The sequence below is a fragment of the Dipodomys merriami genome, unplaced genomic scaffold (genome assembly GCF_024711535.1).
Source record: "Dipodomys merriami isolate MVZ:Mamm:240054 unplaced genomic scaffold, mDipMer1.0.p SCAF_19, whole genome shotgun sequence".
Classification (NCBI taxonomy): Eukaryota; Metazoa; Chordata; class Mammalia; order Rodentia; family Heteromyidae; genus Dipodomys; species Dipodomys merriami.
The window spans coordinates 5,722,840-5,735,737 of NW_027203270.1; the positions used below are offsets into that span (position 1 = coordinate 5,722,840).

Genomic DNA, 12,898 nt, shown 5'->3' on the forward strand with positions numbered 1-12,898 from the left:
CACCTTGGGGTCATGTTCAGATGGAAACCGTTAGACTTTTAACCAACTCACAGACAACCAGAAGAATGCTGCTGAAAACCTTGCTAGGTTTGGATTCTTCAAGCAAGCTTCCTATGGGGGAATGCCTCCCTTGGGCTGAGCACCCTAATTGGAAATCCAAGTCAGTCCAGGAGCCCCACAGACAACAATGTAAAGGATTCTGAAACCACCCTGCTGTGGTCCACAGTCTAGCCCCACCTCTGACCAGCTTGAGGCCTTGGGCAACTTGCTCAGGTCTCTGCCTTGGTTTCCCTTGCTCCAAAGTGAAGAAAATACCATTAGCTCTCAGAGATTGCTAGAAGGGTTAAATAAGATTTATGACCATTGCCACAGTCCCTGCTGAGTTCCACTCCCACAAGTCAGAGCTATAGCCTACTTTGATGCAAATGATTCACCACCACCAAGGACAATAACAACAAAAAACACCTTTTTGGAATCCCACCCTGAAACTATCCAAGACTTCAAGGCTTGAAAACCTTCTAGAAAAAGGCATCCCCCCCTCAGCAGATAGGGACAACCATGCAGCCATGTGTTTAAGCTTGCCTAGCTCCCTTCCCTGCTCACCAAGTCCCAACACTGGACTTGACCAGTGGAGGAGAGACAGAATTTACAGACCTCCTCAGCCTCCAACCACCTCTGACTCAAACCTGACTGAAGCCACCAGAAAAACCATAACCAACCCTCTGAGCTGGTCTATGATCAGCCAGTCCACTCCAAGAAAGCTATCTGCTCTCAGCCAAGACACCACCTCAGACAGATCTGAGTTCCTCCTTTTGTGGATAGGGAACACCAGCTTACCTGGATATAGGAAGGGCTTCTAGAAAGAATCAAGGCCTCCAGAAGCTGGCAGACCCTACAGCAAACCCCCTCCAGGACCCTGAGGCGGAAGGTGAGCTCACTGCAGAGTGGAAGTAGGGTGGTGTGTAGGCCTGGGCTCCCAGGCGCATGTGCGTATGCGTGCACACGTGGTGCCAGTGCGCATGTGTGCATGTGTGCGTGCCTGGAGGGCGGGGGAGTTCTAACTGCAAGTCTAGGGACTTATAAACCGTGTGGAAGAATTTGTCTCAGATGTCAATTGAAAGCATTTTCAAATATCTCCCCACCCCCTCTCTATGGGGGAAGTGAGAAGGCTCGGAACTGAGTCCTGCCTGCCTCCTCCAGCTCACCAGCCCCTGCCTGGCTGAGGGCACAGCTGGAGCCTGCACCACCCTCTTTCCTGGCCCTGCTGTTCTCCTGGGGGGCCTAAAGCTGAAGCAGGGAGAGCAACAGCTGCCTTCCCCCTCCCTGGGGGAAGGCCAGGAATCCTGTCCCCTCCAGGCCACCATTTTGTAGCTACTACAGAAACAGCCACAAAATGGGGAGGCCCTGGCTGAGCTGGAGCTGGCACGGGGGGGGGGGGGGGGGGGCGCTGCACTTTGTCTGTCCTATAGTCCATCATTCCAGGTAGAGCAGCAGAGGGCAGGCTGGAGTCCACAAAGGCAGGGTGGGGGGTCAGGATGAAATGCTGGCCACCACTTCACCTATCTGCCCAAGTGAGGTGCTGAGGGATTTTTGTCCTTGCGCTCCTCTTCCATTCACTTCAGAAGCCCCAAAGGCCGGGCAGAAGTTAAGTGCTTCCTAGAAGCCTTCTCAGGGGCCTGTGCTCTGCAAACATAGCTGGTGTCTTGTCATTTGGCCCCTCCTTGAACCCCAAGCTGGACCAGATCCCTCCCAAGAACAGGTGTGCAAGAAAAAGAGAGCGCGTGCAAGCTCTGCCCCGTCTGCCCACTGCGTCCTAGGCAGGGCACCCAGGGAATCCGGTCTGGGTGAGAAGTTCAGGGGTTCTCTACTAAAGGTTGAACTGGCTGAGGGAGGGGGGCAGCGCTCCCCTCCCCCTCCCCCGTGATCATGGAGACAAATGGCCCGATGGGACTGCGGCAGTCCAGTTGGGGGAATTCCAGCCTGGGCGGCTGCAGGAGGTTCACACGGAGGAAAGACAGGCCTCCCCCTACCCTCTGAGAACCCCGAGCGCTCAGGTTGGAGCCCCAAGAGTTACTCATCAGGTCAGGCGGCCACAGAGGCCTGGGGAGGTGAAAGGGGCGACTTCCTGGGGGGCTCTGCTGGCAAACCACAGGTCCTCACTAACGCAGCAGAGGAAACCCGGCGTGAGCGGTGGGTTCCGTCTCTAACTGAAGTCGGGAAACGTACCTGAGACCCCACCACCCTATGGGGGAAAGCAACGCCTCCGCGGGCTGGGGAGGGAGGGAGGAGCAAGAAGGGAGGAGGCCCCGACGGCGCCGTCCGTGCGTGCAGGCTGAGCGGACTCCGGCAGCGGAACCCCCGGCTCCCAGCGGGCTCGGCGGGCGCCCCAGGCCCCTGCTCCCCTCCAGTCCCCGGGCCTCCGCCCTTGCGCAGCGCCCCCACACCCTTGGCGCCGTCCCACGCGCCGGCTGGCCGCGCCACGCGCCCCCCGCGCGCGGTCCGGGCTCCCCCGCGCCGCCGCAGACGCAGGGAGCGCGGAAACGGCTCCGCCGCCCGCCGGGCACCCGCGGCAAGCCCCGCGGCCCCTCGGATCCGGGGGAGCCATTTGGGAAGATTGCGGGCCCCGGGAGCCCCGTGTCGCCTTCTGAGTACTCAGAAGTGGGTTTAGCAGGAACTGCGGAGCCTCTTCCAGTGGCCGTCTGTGTCCGAGGCTGGCTCGGCCCAAGCAAGGAATCGGGGCGTTTTGATTTGGGCCACAAATCTGTAAATGCGAGCTCGGTGCTAAGAGGAGACGCGCGGTGATGGCTGGGCGCCCCAGAATTGTCCAATTCAGGGCGCTGACTTTTACACCACCTCCAGCCCTGGAGGACTAGAATAGCGACCCCAGGGGTCTGCTTAGATTTCTTTTTGTTGTTGTTGTTTCTGCGTGGAGAAGCCCCAAATCCCAATCCCACTGTAGCCCCAATCGGGAGAGGACGCTCCAGAAACGACTACACACGTGCATTCCCTTACAAGCAGGTGGTAGAAAAAGCACTCTCCGGATGTCCCACCAACCCTAAGGGGTGGGAAGTCTGGAGACTTTGGGGGCGCAGTGGTGAGTGGAGGGCGCACCGGAGGAAAACAAGGAGACTGATGCTATTCTCTTCCTTTAGAAGTGGACCCGTGCTTACACCATGAACACCATGTGTTCATTTTGCGAAAGTCTATGGAGTTGTAAAACTAAGATTTGTGTGCTCTTCTGCAGAAATATTCAACTTCAATAAAACCTACATGGAAAAGTATACATGCTCTCTCTCTCTCTCTCTCTCTCTCTCTCTCTCTCTCTCTCTCTCTCTCTCTCACACACACACACACACACACACACACACACACACACACACACACACACACACACACACGGGGGCATGCTTTGGAGCGCAGAGTCTGAAGAGAAACAAAATGAGATACAGGAAAAAGTCTGGGGTCCACCGGAAACCCCACCCATCTTTCCAACTCTAATGTCTCTGAGCCCAATAAGGTTAGGTTAGCGTAGGGCTGCGGGTGCTGCTCATACTAAGCCCAAACCCATTGTAGCCAAATGATTTCTGAGAGCAGTAGTTCTCAATAGATTCCCACTTCACACACACACACACACACACACACACACACACACACACACACACACACACACACACTGGGGGGAGGGGGTAGTTCTAATCCACCCAAAGCATTTTAAGAAATATTTTCCCTAAGGGGAGGGGCAGGGGAGGGTGTGTGGAATGGATGTTGTTTGGGAAGGTCAATTGCTTCCCTCTTTCTTTTTTTAAAGGCACTTCCTTCTGATAGACTTTTGCTTTCAGAAAATACTTTGAGAAGAGATCAAAGCACTCTCTCCCCAACCCACTTTCCCAGTGTCTTCAACCCTTACTTCTCTTATCATCCACGCCACTGGGCTCTGACGCTCTGTATACAGAGCAAGGGCAATTGGCTTTGAAGCCCCGGATTAAGCCGGGCCAAATCCTTGCCTCAGAATAACAAACAATACAGGTTCAACAGGAGTTCTCATCGGTAGTTCATTTTTCAAACGCAAATTCACTGTCACTAACACAAGCAACATTGAACTCAACAGGCTCTGAAGGCTGATAGCGGAGATTTATCTGGTGTAAAAACCATGACCTAGGAGTAGGGCAGTCAGACAGTTAGGAAATTTTCCTTTGGGGAGGTTTATATTTAAATTTTTGTGGAGCTCACTTTTATCTGTGTTTGGGAGAAAATGCAGTTTCTCACACAGATCAGGCTTGGCAGGGATCTGAGGAGAGAGTTCTGCTCGCTGCAGTCACCAGTATGAGGGCCCTGGGTGCAGAGGACTTAGAAGACAAGAGGCTGGCTGGGGAGGATTTGACCCTCATTTTATACCTAACATCCGGGGCTCCAGTGCATTCAGGAATGGATTAACCAGATGGAATCAGTCATTCAAAGACTACCTAAGGAGAGAGACTCTTCTCTCTTTTACCTCCAGATTTTCAATGACCCAGTGGTCTAAGACAGGAGGCTTGTGACCAAAGAACTCAAATTGGCCTGAGACTATTTATTATGACTGGCTCCTCTTCTCCAGAGTCCCCTCTTCCCTCAACCAGACAGCAGTTTTCATGTTCCTAACTAGTCAGCATCCTTAGGGCCAGATAGCAAACCCATTCTAAAGAGAGCCCTGAAATATTTTTTTAAAAAAAATCAAAGGGGTCTCTCCAAGTTAGGGTCTTGTTCTGGGAGTAGGGTACACTGGCTACTTGGTTATGTAGACCTGGTAATCGCTTCACATGCCTTCTCTGGGGTTTGGTTTCTGTTCTTTCAGACTCCTAGCTCTTTTATAGTCTATGAATCAATGATCAAAACTCAGAAGAAAGGTCCAAGCCATTAGCTGAGAAAGGAGACCATACCAGGAAGGTTCTGGTAGAGACACAGAGCTTTTAGGGGAACTAGGAGAGGCACTGGACAGTGTTGAAGAGCCGCAGGCTTGTACAAAGCAAAGGCCAAAGGGGGGCTGCGTCCAGTAGCTGCCCTGGCTTAATGAGCAAGGCAAAGAAAGTGGCATCTAAGTTGGGAAGAGGTAGTTTAGTGATAGCAGCTGGAGGAGGACCTGGATCCCCAGCAATAAGGAAAAAGGGAAGAGGGAAGGAGGGAAGGGGTGGGGGGGGGAAAGGGGGAGGAAGACAGGAAAGAAAGAGAAGGCAGTAGACAGGTTTGCAGTGGAAGCAGTGTCTATAAGAACTATGAAGCAAGCCAGGCAACTCATGTCTGTAATCCCAGCTACTCAAGAGGCTGAGATCTGAAGGTCTGATTCAAAGTCAGCCTGCTCAAGGAAGTCTGTGAGATTCTTATCTCCAATGAACAGTCAAAAAGCTGGAAGTCTGGTGGTAGAATGCCAGCCTTGAGCAGAAAAAAAAAAAAAAGAAGGTACAGCACCCAAGTCTCGAGTTTAAGATTCAATGATGTTGTCATGAACAAACAAAACTAGGGCATGAGGATGGGTAGTGACTCTCGGAAGGACTGGACTAGATGTCCTCCTTCCAAAGAAATGAAAGGCTATTCACCACTGCCATTTAAAAAGAATTATCATTCCCAGAGACTCATCTCTAAGACTCCATTAAGAGCCGACACAAACATCAGCTTAAAACGGATTGCCTCTCCTGTGGGGTACTGAGCGCCAATAAGGAAGATAACCATGCAGGTGCAGGGAACCCACCAAGGAAAGCCACAAATGCCTTTTGTTTAAAATAGCAGAAGGCAGGTATGCCCAGAGAACACACGCTGGCCATCGATTTTCAAGAGACAAGGTGGTTTCTACTGCCTACACATGGAATTTCTGGATTGCTCTTTCTTTCCTTTCCTCTGTCCCAGCAGGCACAAGAAATAAATCCGCCTCTTCACACCTGTGGACCACCTGCCATTTTACCCAGCACCACTCATCTGTTCCCCTGGTTTGAGTCTCAAAGTAACTGGGAAGGGAAAGGGCATCAGGTAAATCTGCAGTTAGCATTCAGCTGACAGCATAGCTACAGGGGGTTAGTGACTTGGCCAACTGCACCCCGCTTGGGAGAGGCAGAGCTGGTGTCATCTGTCCCCCTCTGTCCCCAATGGTGGTTGCATAGGACACTTTCCCACCAGTCTCGGTCCCCTGAATACAGAAACTCTGGCCCTGAAACCAGTCTTGCTCCTTCCTTGATAGAGGATCCTGGAGGGCCATGCCATCTCCCAAGTCAATGAGGGTGGCCAAGTGTCCAGGCCGCCACCCTCAACAAAATAAGGGAAACTTTGCAAGGCAGGCCAGCGAGCAGCCGGGAAGGAGCACAGCACCCCTACACGACACACAGCAGACCACCAGCTTTGGTTTCTTTTGAAGCACATGGTGCTAAGTGCTTTATGGACAACTGTACAAAGCAGCGCCTTTTCTTTTACAGATGGAATGGGAAGGGAGTGGGAAGGGGGCAGAGACCCTTAAGTCCCCAGTCTGAGGGTTGCACAGATGGAAATAGCCTCGTTGGAACTGGAACAGTCCTCTCTCCCTAGCTTTTGATGGTTCACCACTTATTTCTCCAAAAACCTCAGTTATGGGCGTATAGCCAGACAAAGGGACATTTTCTCAACCTGTCCCTAAGGACCAAAATCAAATGTGGGCATGTGGGGCGGGAGGGGGGGGAGTTATACATGTGCACATGTCCTGAACATGAACTTTACCATGTCCCCAGCAATCCCCCAGGTGAGAACTGTGCTGGAGCTGTTCAGGCTGCACCCCCAGACACCCTCCTTAGGGTGCCTCTGTCATCCACCCTGTCCTGCGTGCAGTCTGCATCTTCCTCCTCTCGCCTTCTCCTCCCTGGTCTCTCCCACAGACACCAGTGCATTTTAAAGATGTTTCCACTTTATAAATCACCCCTCTCTGGCAGCAGCTGGGGAGAGCTGCCCCTTCCCCACCCCAGACAACAACAACAACACACACACACACACACACACACACACACACACACACACACACAGCCTTCAACACACACAGCACGCCTTCCCATTGGCAGAGGTGGAGTCTGCTCTTAAGAGGGGAGACCTGGGTTTCTTGCTGTTACCCAAATTGAAAAATGTAGTCATACCTACTATCATCTGAGGGGCAACTCTGGGTCCCCAATCCCACCAATCCGGAAAACCGACCCCCTAGTCCTCAAAGAGAGGCGGGCCAAGCAGCTCTGCCAAAAGAGCTGGTGCTGCGCTGTGGGGCGTGGCCACTCTGGTTTGCATGTCATTTACATAGCATTGCCCCTCCCCTCCAGCCTCCAGACCACTTTCCCTTCAGCCTCAGCGGCTGGGAGATGTGGTGGTGAGATTTGAAGCGGCTGATCCTGACTCTCCTTAGGCCCCTCAGGCCAGGAACCCACAGGACTGTTCGGCGCCCCTTGGAGATGACCCTCAGGTCCTACCTGGTCATCTTCAGCACCCCCAGCCACACACCCACACCCACACACGTAAATCTCCCAGCGCTGACCTGCCCGCCTTGGTGATGATCATCTCGGTGCCCGCCTCGTGGAATTTCTTCCAGAGCTCCTTCTCATGCAACCCCACCTTGATGTTCTCGATGGTCTGGGGACAGGAGGAAGGAGGAACACATGTCTGTCCGGCCCACGGCTCCAAGGAAAGGAGAACACAGGCCGGAAGAAGATGGAGAAAAGGGTGCCATTCCAGGAGCCCACGTTTGGAGATCTCGTTTCACAAGATTCTCTTGAACCATTAGTGAATGTTTTTAAAAAAAAAAAAATGCCATCGGCGGCTCAACGCTCCCTGCTTTGGGTCTGCGCCCACAGACGAGCCCGCAGAGGAAACTCCAGTATCGCGGTGGGGGGGGGAGGAGAAGAGGGGGACACACTCTTGCACGAACATGAATGCTTCACGTGGCTAGCACAAGCCTGTGGACAGACCCTCGGCCACCGGGAGAGGCGCGCACGCGCGCGGGCGGGAGCGCACCCGCAGCAGCCCGGGCTGACGCAGACGCACACAGGCTCCATTTGGGGATTGTGGATGACCCCGCAGCCCCACAGCAACTCCACCAGCTTGCACCCCCCCCCCAGCCTTCGCCCTGCCCCCAGGAGTCTCCCTTCGCTCCCCTGCCCTTGACTTTCTCCCCAAGGCTCGAAGCTGAGAACACGAAACACGCCCAGTGATAACAAACTCGGCTGATCATTCCAGACCCAGCCGGGCCGCCCTACCCGGGAGTTCTATCTCGATCAGACCAAATGACCCGCCACACACAAACCCGCACCCGCTGTCTTCCCCGACGGCTGGGCCAGCCCTACCTGCTCGGCGGTGGTAGCGGTGGCGACGGCATCGGCGCCGGGGCCCGGGGGGCTGCCCAGCGCGGCTCCGCTGAGGCCAGGCGCGGCCAGCGCGGGCTCGGGGGCGTTGGCGTTGGTGGCCGCACTGGCCTCGCCGAGCGCTGGGCCCGGGGCCCGAAAGGCCTCCTCGCTCTCCGACAGACCCTTATCCTGAAGCATCTCCTGCGGACACAGCGAGCGCCCAGTCACTCCTCAGATCCACACTCGCCAGAGGCCCGGGTGGCCCGGCCTGGTGGAGCTGGGGGCTTGGAGGTGGGCGCAGGGGCCTCCCCGCCGCACGTGGACCCCGCCCCCTCCGGAGCTGGGGGAGGGCGCGTGTGGGGAGCTCGAGGTGCTCACCTCCTCCCTCCAGGCTTTGAACCCGAGAGGGTCTGCGCGCTCTGGGCAAGGTCTGCGTGTCCCGGGGTGTGGGGCTGCGTGGTGAGTAGGTCTGGGGAAAAGAACCGCCTTCTCGGCATAGCCCCAGCTGCACCCCCAGACCCCCCTCCTGCTGGGCTCCCAGGCCTGGGTCTTGTGGGTCCCGTCCTCATTTTATTTTGGGGTGTGTGTGGGAGGGGGGGTCTGGGGCAGCCAGGACAACTCCCTGGACTGGTGGGAGGGGAGACCTAGGCCTAGAGGCTGCTCCTGAAGCTCCATTCCTACAGAGGGCCTGAGCTGGGTGGCCCTCGGGACCCGGACAGGTCTCCTTCCTCCCCTCCACCCTCAGGCAAGAGTCGGGTGGAGACTTCCTGGCCACTGGGGTATTTGCTCCTATTCATTCCCTGGGGTCCTAGCACTCTCCCACACCATCCTGCTCCTCCCCTCCCCAAAAGCTGCCCCCTCCTAGCCGCCCTCCAACCCAGGCCTCCTCCACACGAGCTGCTCACCCACTCACACTTTCCTTCCAAAGGGCTCTGCTTTGGGCCAAAGGACCCAGACCCTTCTTGGCCGAAAGAAAAAAAAATCAGGCCAGTGGAGAGTCTCCACTGCACCTACACAGCCTCGTCCAGCCTCAGGCCCAGAGTCTGGGCCTGTTTACCCTCCTTCCCCTGTGCCCACTACCTGCCTGCAGCTGGCCCTGAGACTCCAGAGGACAGCTCAGCTTGCCCAGTGTCCCGACCAGGCGCATCATACACCCATCGGAGGTGCGACCATTCCCATTCCCTCCGTGTGTGTGTGTGTGTGTGTGTGTGTGTGTGTGTGTGTGTGTGTGTGTTCTGCTGGGGTGTGAGTCTAAGGTTTTATGCAGGAATCTCTCCTTTCTCTCCTAGTCTTTCTGTTCTATCCTTGGTCTCCCAGACGCAGGCCTCTAACTCACCCTCTTCACGAGTCTCCCTATCCCAGGCTTAGACTTCGGGCTCCCAGGGCCTCGGAAAAAATAAACAAGCCAAGTGCAACCGAGGAGATAAAAAGGGGCCCGGAGCAGCCGGGGCTGGGAAAAGCCCATAAAGATAAAGCTGACAGTCCCGTGGATCCTAGGCCACAGCCGGGGGGGGGTGAACAAGTCTGGCTGGACGTGGCTGGGGCACCCAGCACCCGCCTTGCTTGACGTCCGTGTCCTCAGTTGAGCTTCGAAACCCCAAGGGTCTCCAAAGAGGGCAGTTGTGCGCCCGAGTCTAGGTACTGGTTCTTCCTGTATGTTGGGGTCCAGCCAGGACTGGCCCCGAGCACCGGCATCGGGCGGCTCCAGGAGAGGAGGGGCTGCCTAGGGCGTCGCCGAGATCTCCTGGGGGCGTCGGCACACCGGTGCTGGCGGTGTTGGGCTTCCCAGCCCCGCACTCTCAACCCGCCCGGCGCCTTGTGCTGCCCGAGCGCGCGACGCAGGTCGGCGGCGCTGACTGCGCGGCGCTCCATTCCCTTCTTGGACTTCGAAGCCTCCTTTTCTCCATCGCGGGGCTGAATTCTGACCGCAGCTCGGCTGCCCAATCTGAGACACCCCTCAATTTTTGGGGGTGGTGGTGGTGTTGTTCCTGTGGGGCTGGCCCCCAGCCCCGACCCCGCAGGCCGCTCGGCTTACTGGCGTGGCGGGTCTCACGGCGGATCCCGCGCCCCCACTGGGTCCTCGGCCCGCGTCACCCCTCCACAGGCGCAGACCGCGACCTATGGGCTTGGGCTCGTCGGGTTTGGCAGCCTCAGTTTCCAAAGAAGGCAGCACTTTTCTTTCCACATCCAGATGATTAGTGATTTTTTTTTTCTTCCCGCTGCACTGGAGAAATCTTTACCATTTTGTACTATTTTAATATTTTATATTAAATACAGACTTGTATTTTGATCAGTTCAGTAACATTTTTTTTACCCTTCCACGTGAATCATTTGCACCTTCATCTCTACCACTGCATGGTTAAAGCACTAGTTTAATCATGAGTTAGATTATTATTAAATACGTTGTTGCTTTTCTGTCATGGCGTCAGAATTCCAGGGCCTTCCAGCGCATTTGTAATAGGGTTGTCAATATCTTAGTCATTAGATACAATGTTCCAAGAGGTCCTATTAATGTGCCATTATTTGACTTTATCCTGTGTCCCTAAAATGTTTCCATTTCTAGCTCTTCACTCCAGGTCTAGACTTTGAGAGTTTCAGCAGATTTTTATTCAACATAACTTGAAATACTGTTCTCAATATTAATATTCGTTTACTCTGCATCTTTACTTTCCTTATGATCTTGCCATCATTTGTTTTGCTGAGAATGTTCACTTTACTCCAGGTGTTACTGTCCGTCATATCATTATAATATCTTACTTTGTCATTTTTTTGTAATGGTAAAGATCAAATTGGCTAGTTATTTTTCCTCACATCATTATTTCTCCTTACTTTGGCGTAATATGGAATATTGCTTCAGCCCTCCATACTCTTGATTATGTTTCATCACATTCGTACAGTTATTCTTATTACTCAACCATTATTTGTAATGTTATTGTGACTATTAATACCTTGGCTATAAATTATCATATTACTTCTGTAATCCTCCTTACTATGTCCTTATGTTAATATTGCTCTTAAGATTTTGGTTTAATAGTTCACTACAGGACATTAGACGATCATATTCTGTCAGTGTTAACAATAGTATTTTCCTTAAAAGTGTTTTTCATCATTCATTTTTTGCTTCGTTGTCCGCGAGTTTAGGCATTTGTTACATCATTACTATTTGTTATCAACGATCGCCTATTGATTTTAATATACTTATCATTTCTATATTTGCAGTAACTTTATCTTTGATCCTTTCAAAGCTCTAGTTATTATTTTCATTTGATTGCGAAAGAATTTTTACTGTAAAATCCAAGTGTTTTTAATCAGTTCTGCCGCTCAGCCTTGTTTTTTTGATAACTGCTCACATTGATAATTTTGACCACCTATCGTTACTTGTGTATAACATTTATTTAGTCTTGACGAGTCTGTTGCATGAAAGATCCTGAAGTCCAGTGTGATCATTCACATTTCTGCATGGATTTCCGATTTTCGCTCCAGGACTCGAGTCCCCTTTGGCCTTTCTTATTTGGGGAACACCAATTTCAAGGCCACGGATCCCCCAGTCCACCTTAACTTCAGTCCTGTGGTTGCTATGGCGCTGGCTCGGTGGTGCACACGCTCTGGGGTCCCTAGACCCAATTCGCTCCGTTACTTGGAAAGCGGGGCTGGCGCCCCAGTTGCCTGCTTTTGGGCCGAGCCACCCGGCTGGAACCAGGCGCTCGCGCCGGGAGTTTCTTCTCGCCCCGTTCCAATTTATCCTCCTCCACCTCGCAGCCTAACCGGGGCTCCGGCTGCCCCCAGCCCCCGAACTCCCACCCGTCAGCATCCCACTGACACCCACACTCACCCTAACTGCGCTGCCGCATGCGGAGGCGCCTGCAGCCCGGGATCCACGGCCGGCTCGGACGCGGGGAGCAGCCGGGGCTCCCACTCCCGCCGCTGGGTCAGGGTCCCACTGCCCGCCGCGCCCTCGGGGCTGGACACATCCCGGCTGTGGAGCGGGCCCTTGATCTCCGAGGCTGCACTTTGGGGCCTCAACTCCCTCCTCCTCCTCCCCCTCCCTCCCTCCCTTCCTCCCTCCCTCCCTCCAGGGCCACCCCCCCCCTTGCTCTGACGTCGCCGCTGTCAATCAGTCTGCACCCGCCGCCCCCCGGGGAGGGAGGTTCTAGGGTCCTGGGACTCCATGGTCCGCAGGTCCCCAAACTCTGCTCGGGCTGCAAGGTCCTCCGCCGGCGCGGCCTGGTGCTCTCGCTGCGGCCCTAGGGCGGGGGTGAGGGGGGTGAGGGGGTGAGGAGGGGGGGTGGCTCGGGCCGAGTGGGAGCCAGGAACCCCGCATGGTTTAGATTAAAGAGGCTGGAGGGGAAGAGAAGACCCGCAGCCGGGGCAGACCAAGGCCGAGGTCCGGCTCCCACCCGAGACTTGAGGACGAGGACGCGTGCCCAGGGGCGCACGGCATCCACGGCTGGGCCTGACCTCCGCCGGGTCATCGCTGCCAGCCACCTCCACCCGCTTCCCCGCCGGTGGAGCCCATCTCTCCGTGGCTGGGGGAGGGGGCCCACGCGCCTTTCAACCCTCCCCTCCCTGCGTGTCGTTTCCCA

At 54.8% G+C, this 12,898-nt stretch overlaps 1 protein-coding gene across 3 annotated transcripts in view; it reads right to left on the reverse strand.

Annotated features, from left to right (window-relative positions):
* Tbx4 (T-box transcription factor 4) overlaps nucleotides 1-12,276 on the reverse strand; it is a 30,821-nt gene extending 18,545 nt beyond the window's left edge. For all 3 annotated transcript variants that reach the window (XM_070027075.1, XM_070027076.1, XM_070027074.1), the window contains exons 1-3: nucleotides 12,148-12,276; nucleotides 8,316-8,516; nucleotides 7,511-7,605 (exon numbers count right to left, since the gene is read on the reverse strand). In XM_070027075.1, the coding sequence (XP_069883176.1) occupies nucleotides 7,511-7,605; nucleotides 8,316-8,513 (293 nt within the window). In that variant the 5' untranslated portion in view covers nucleotides 8,514-8,516; nucleotides 12,148-12,276. The remainder of the gene's footprint in view (nucleotides 1-7,510; nucleotides 7,606-8,315; nucleotides 8,517-12,147) is intronic.
* Nucleotides 12,277-12,898: the final 622 nt, after the last annotated feature.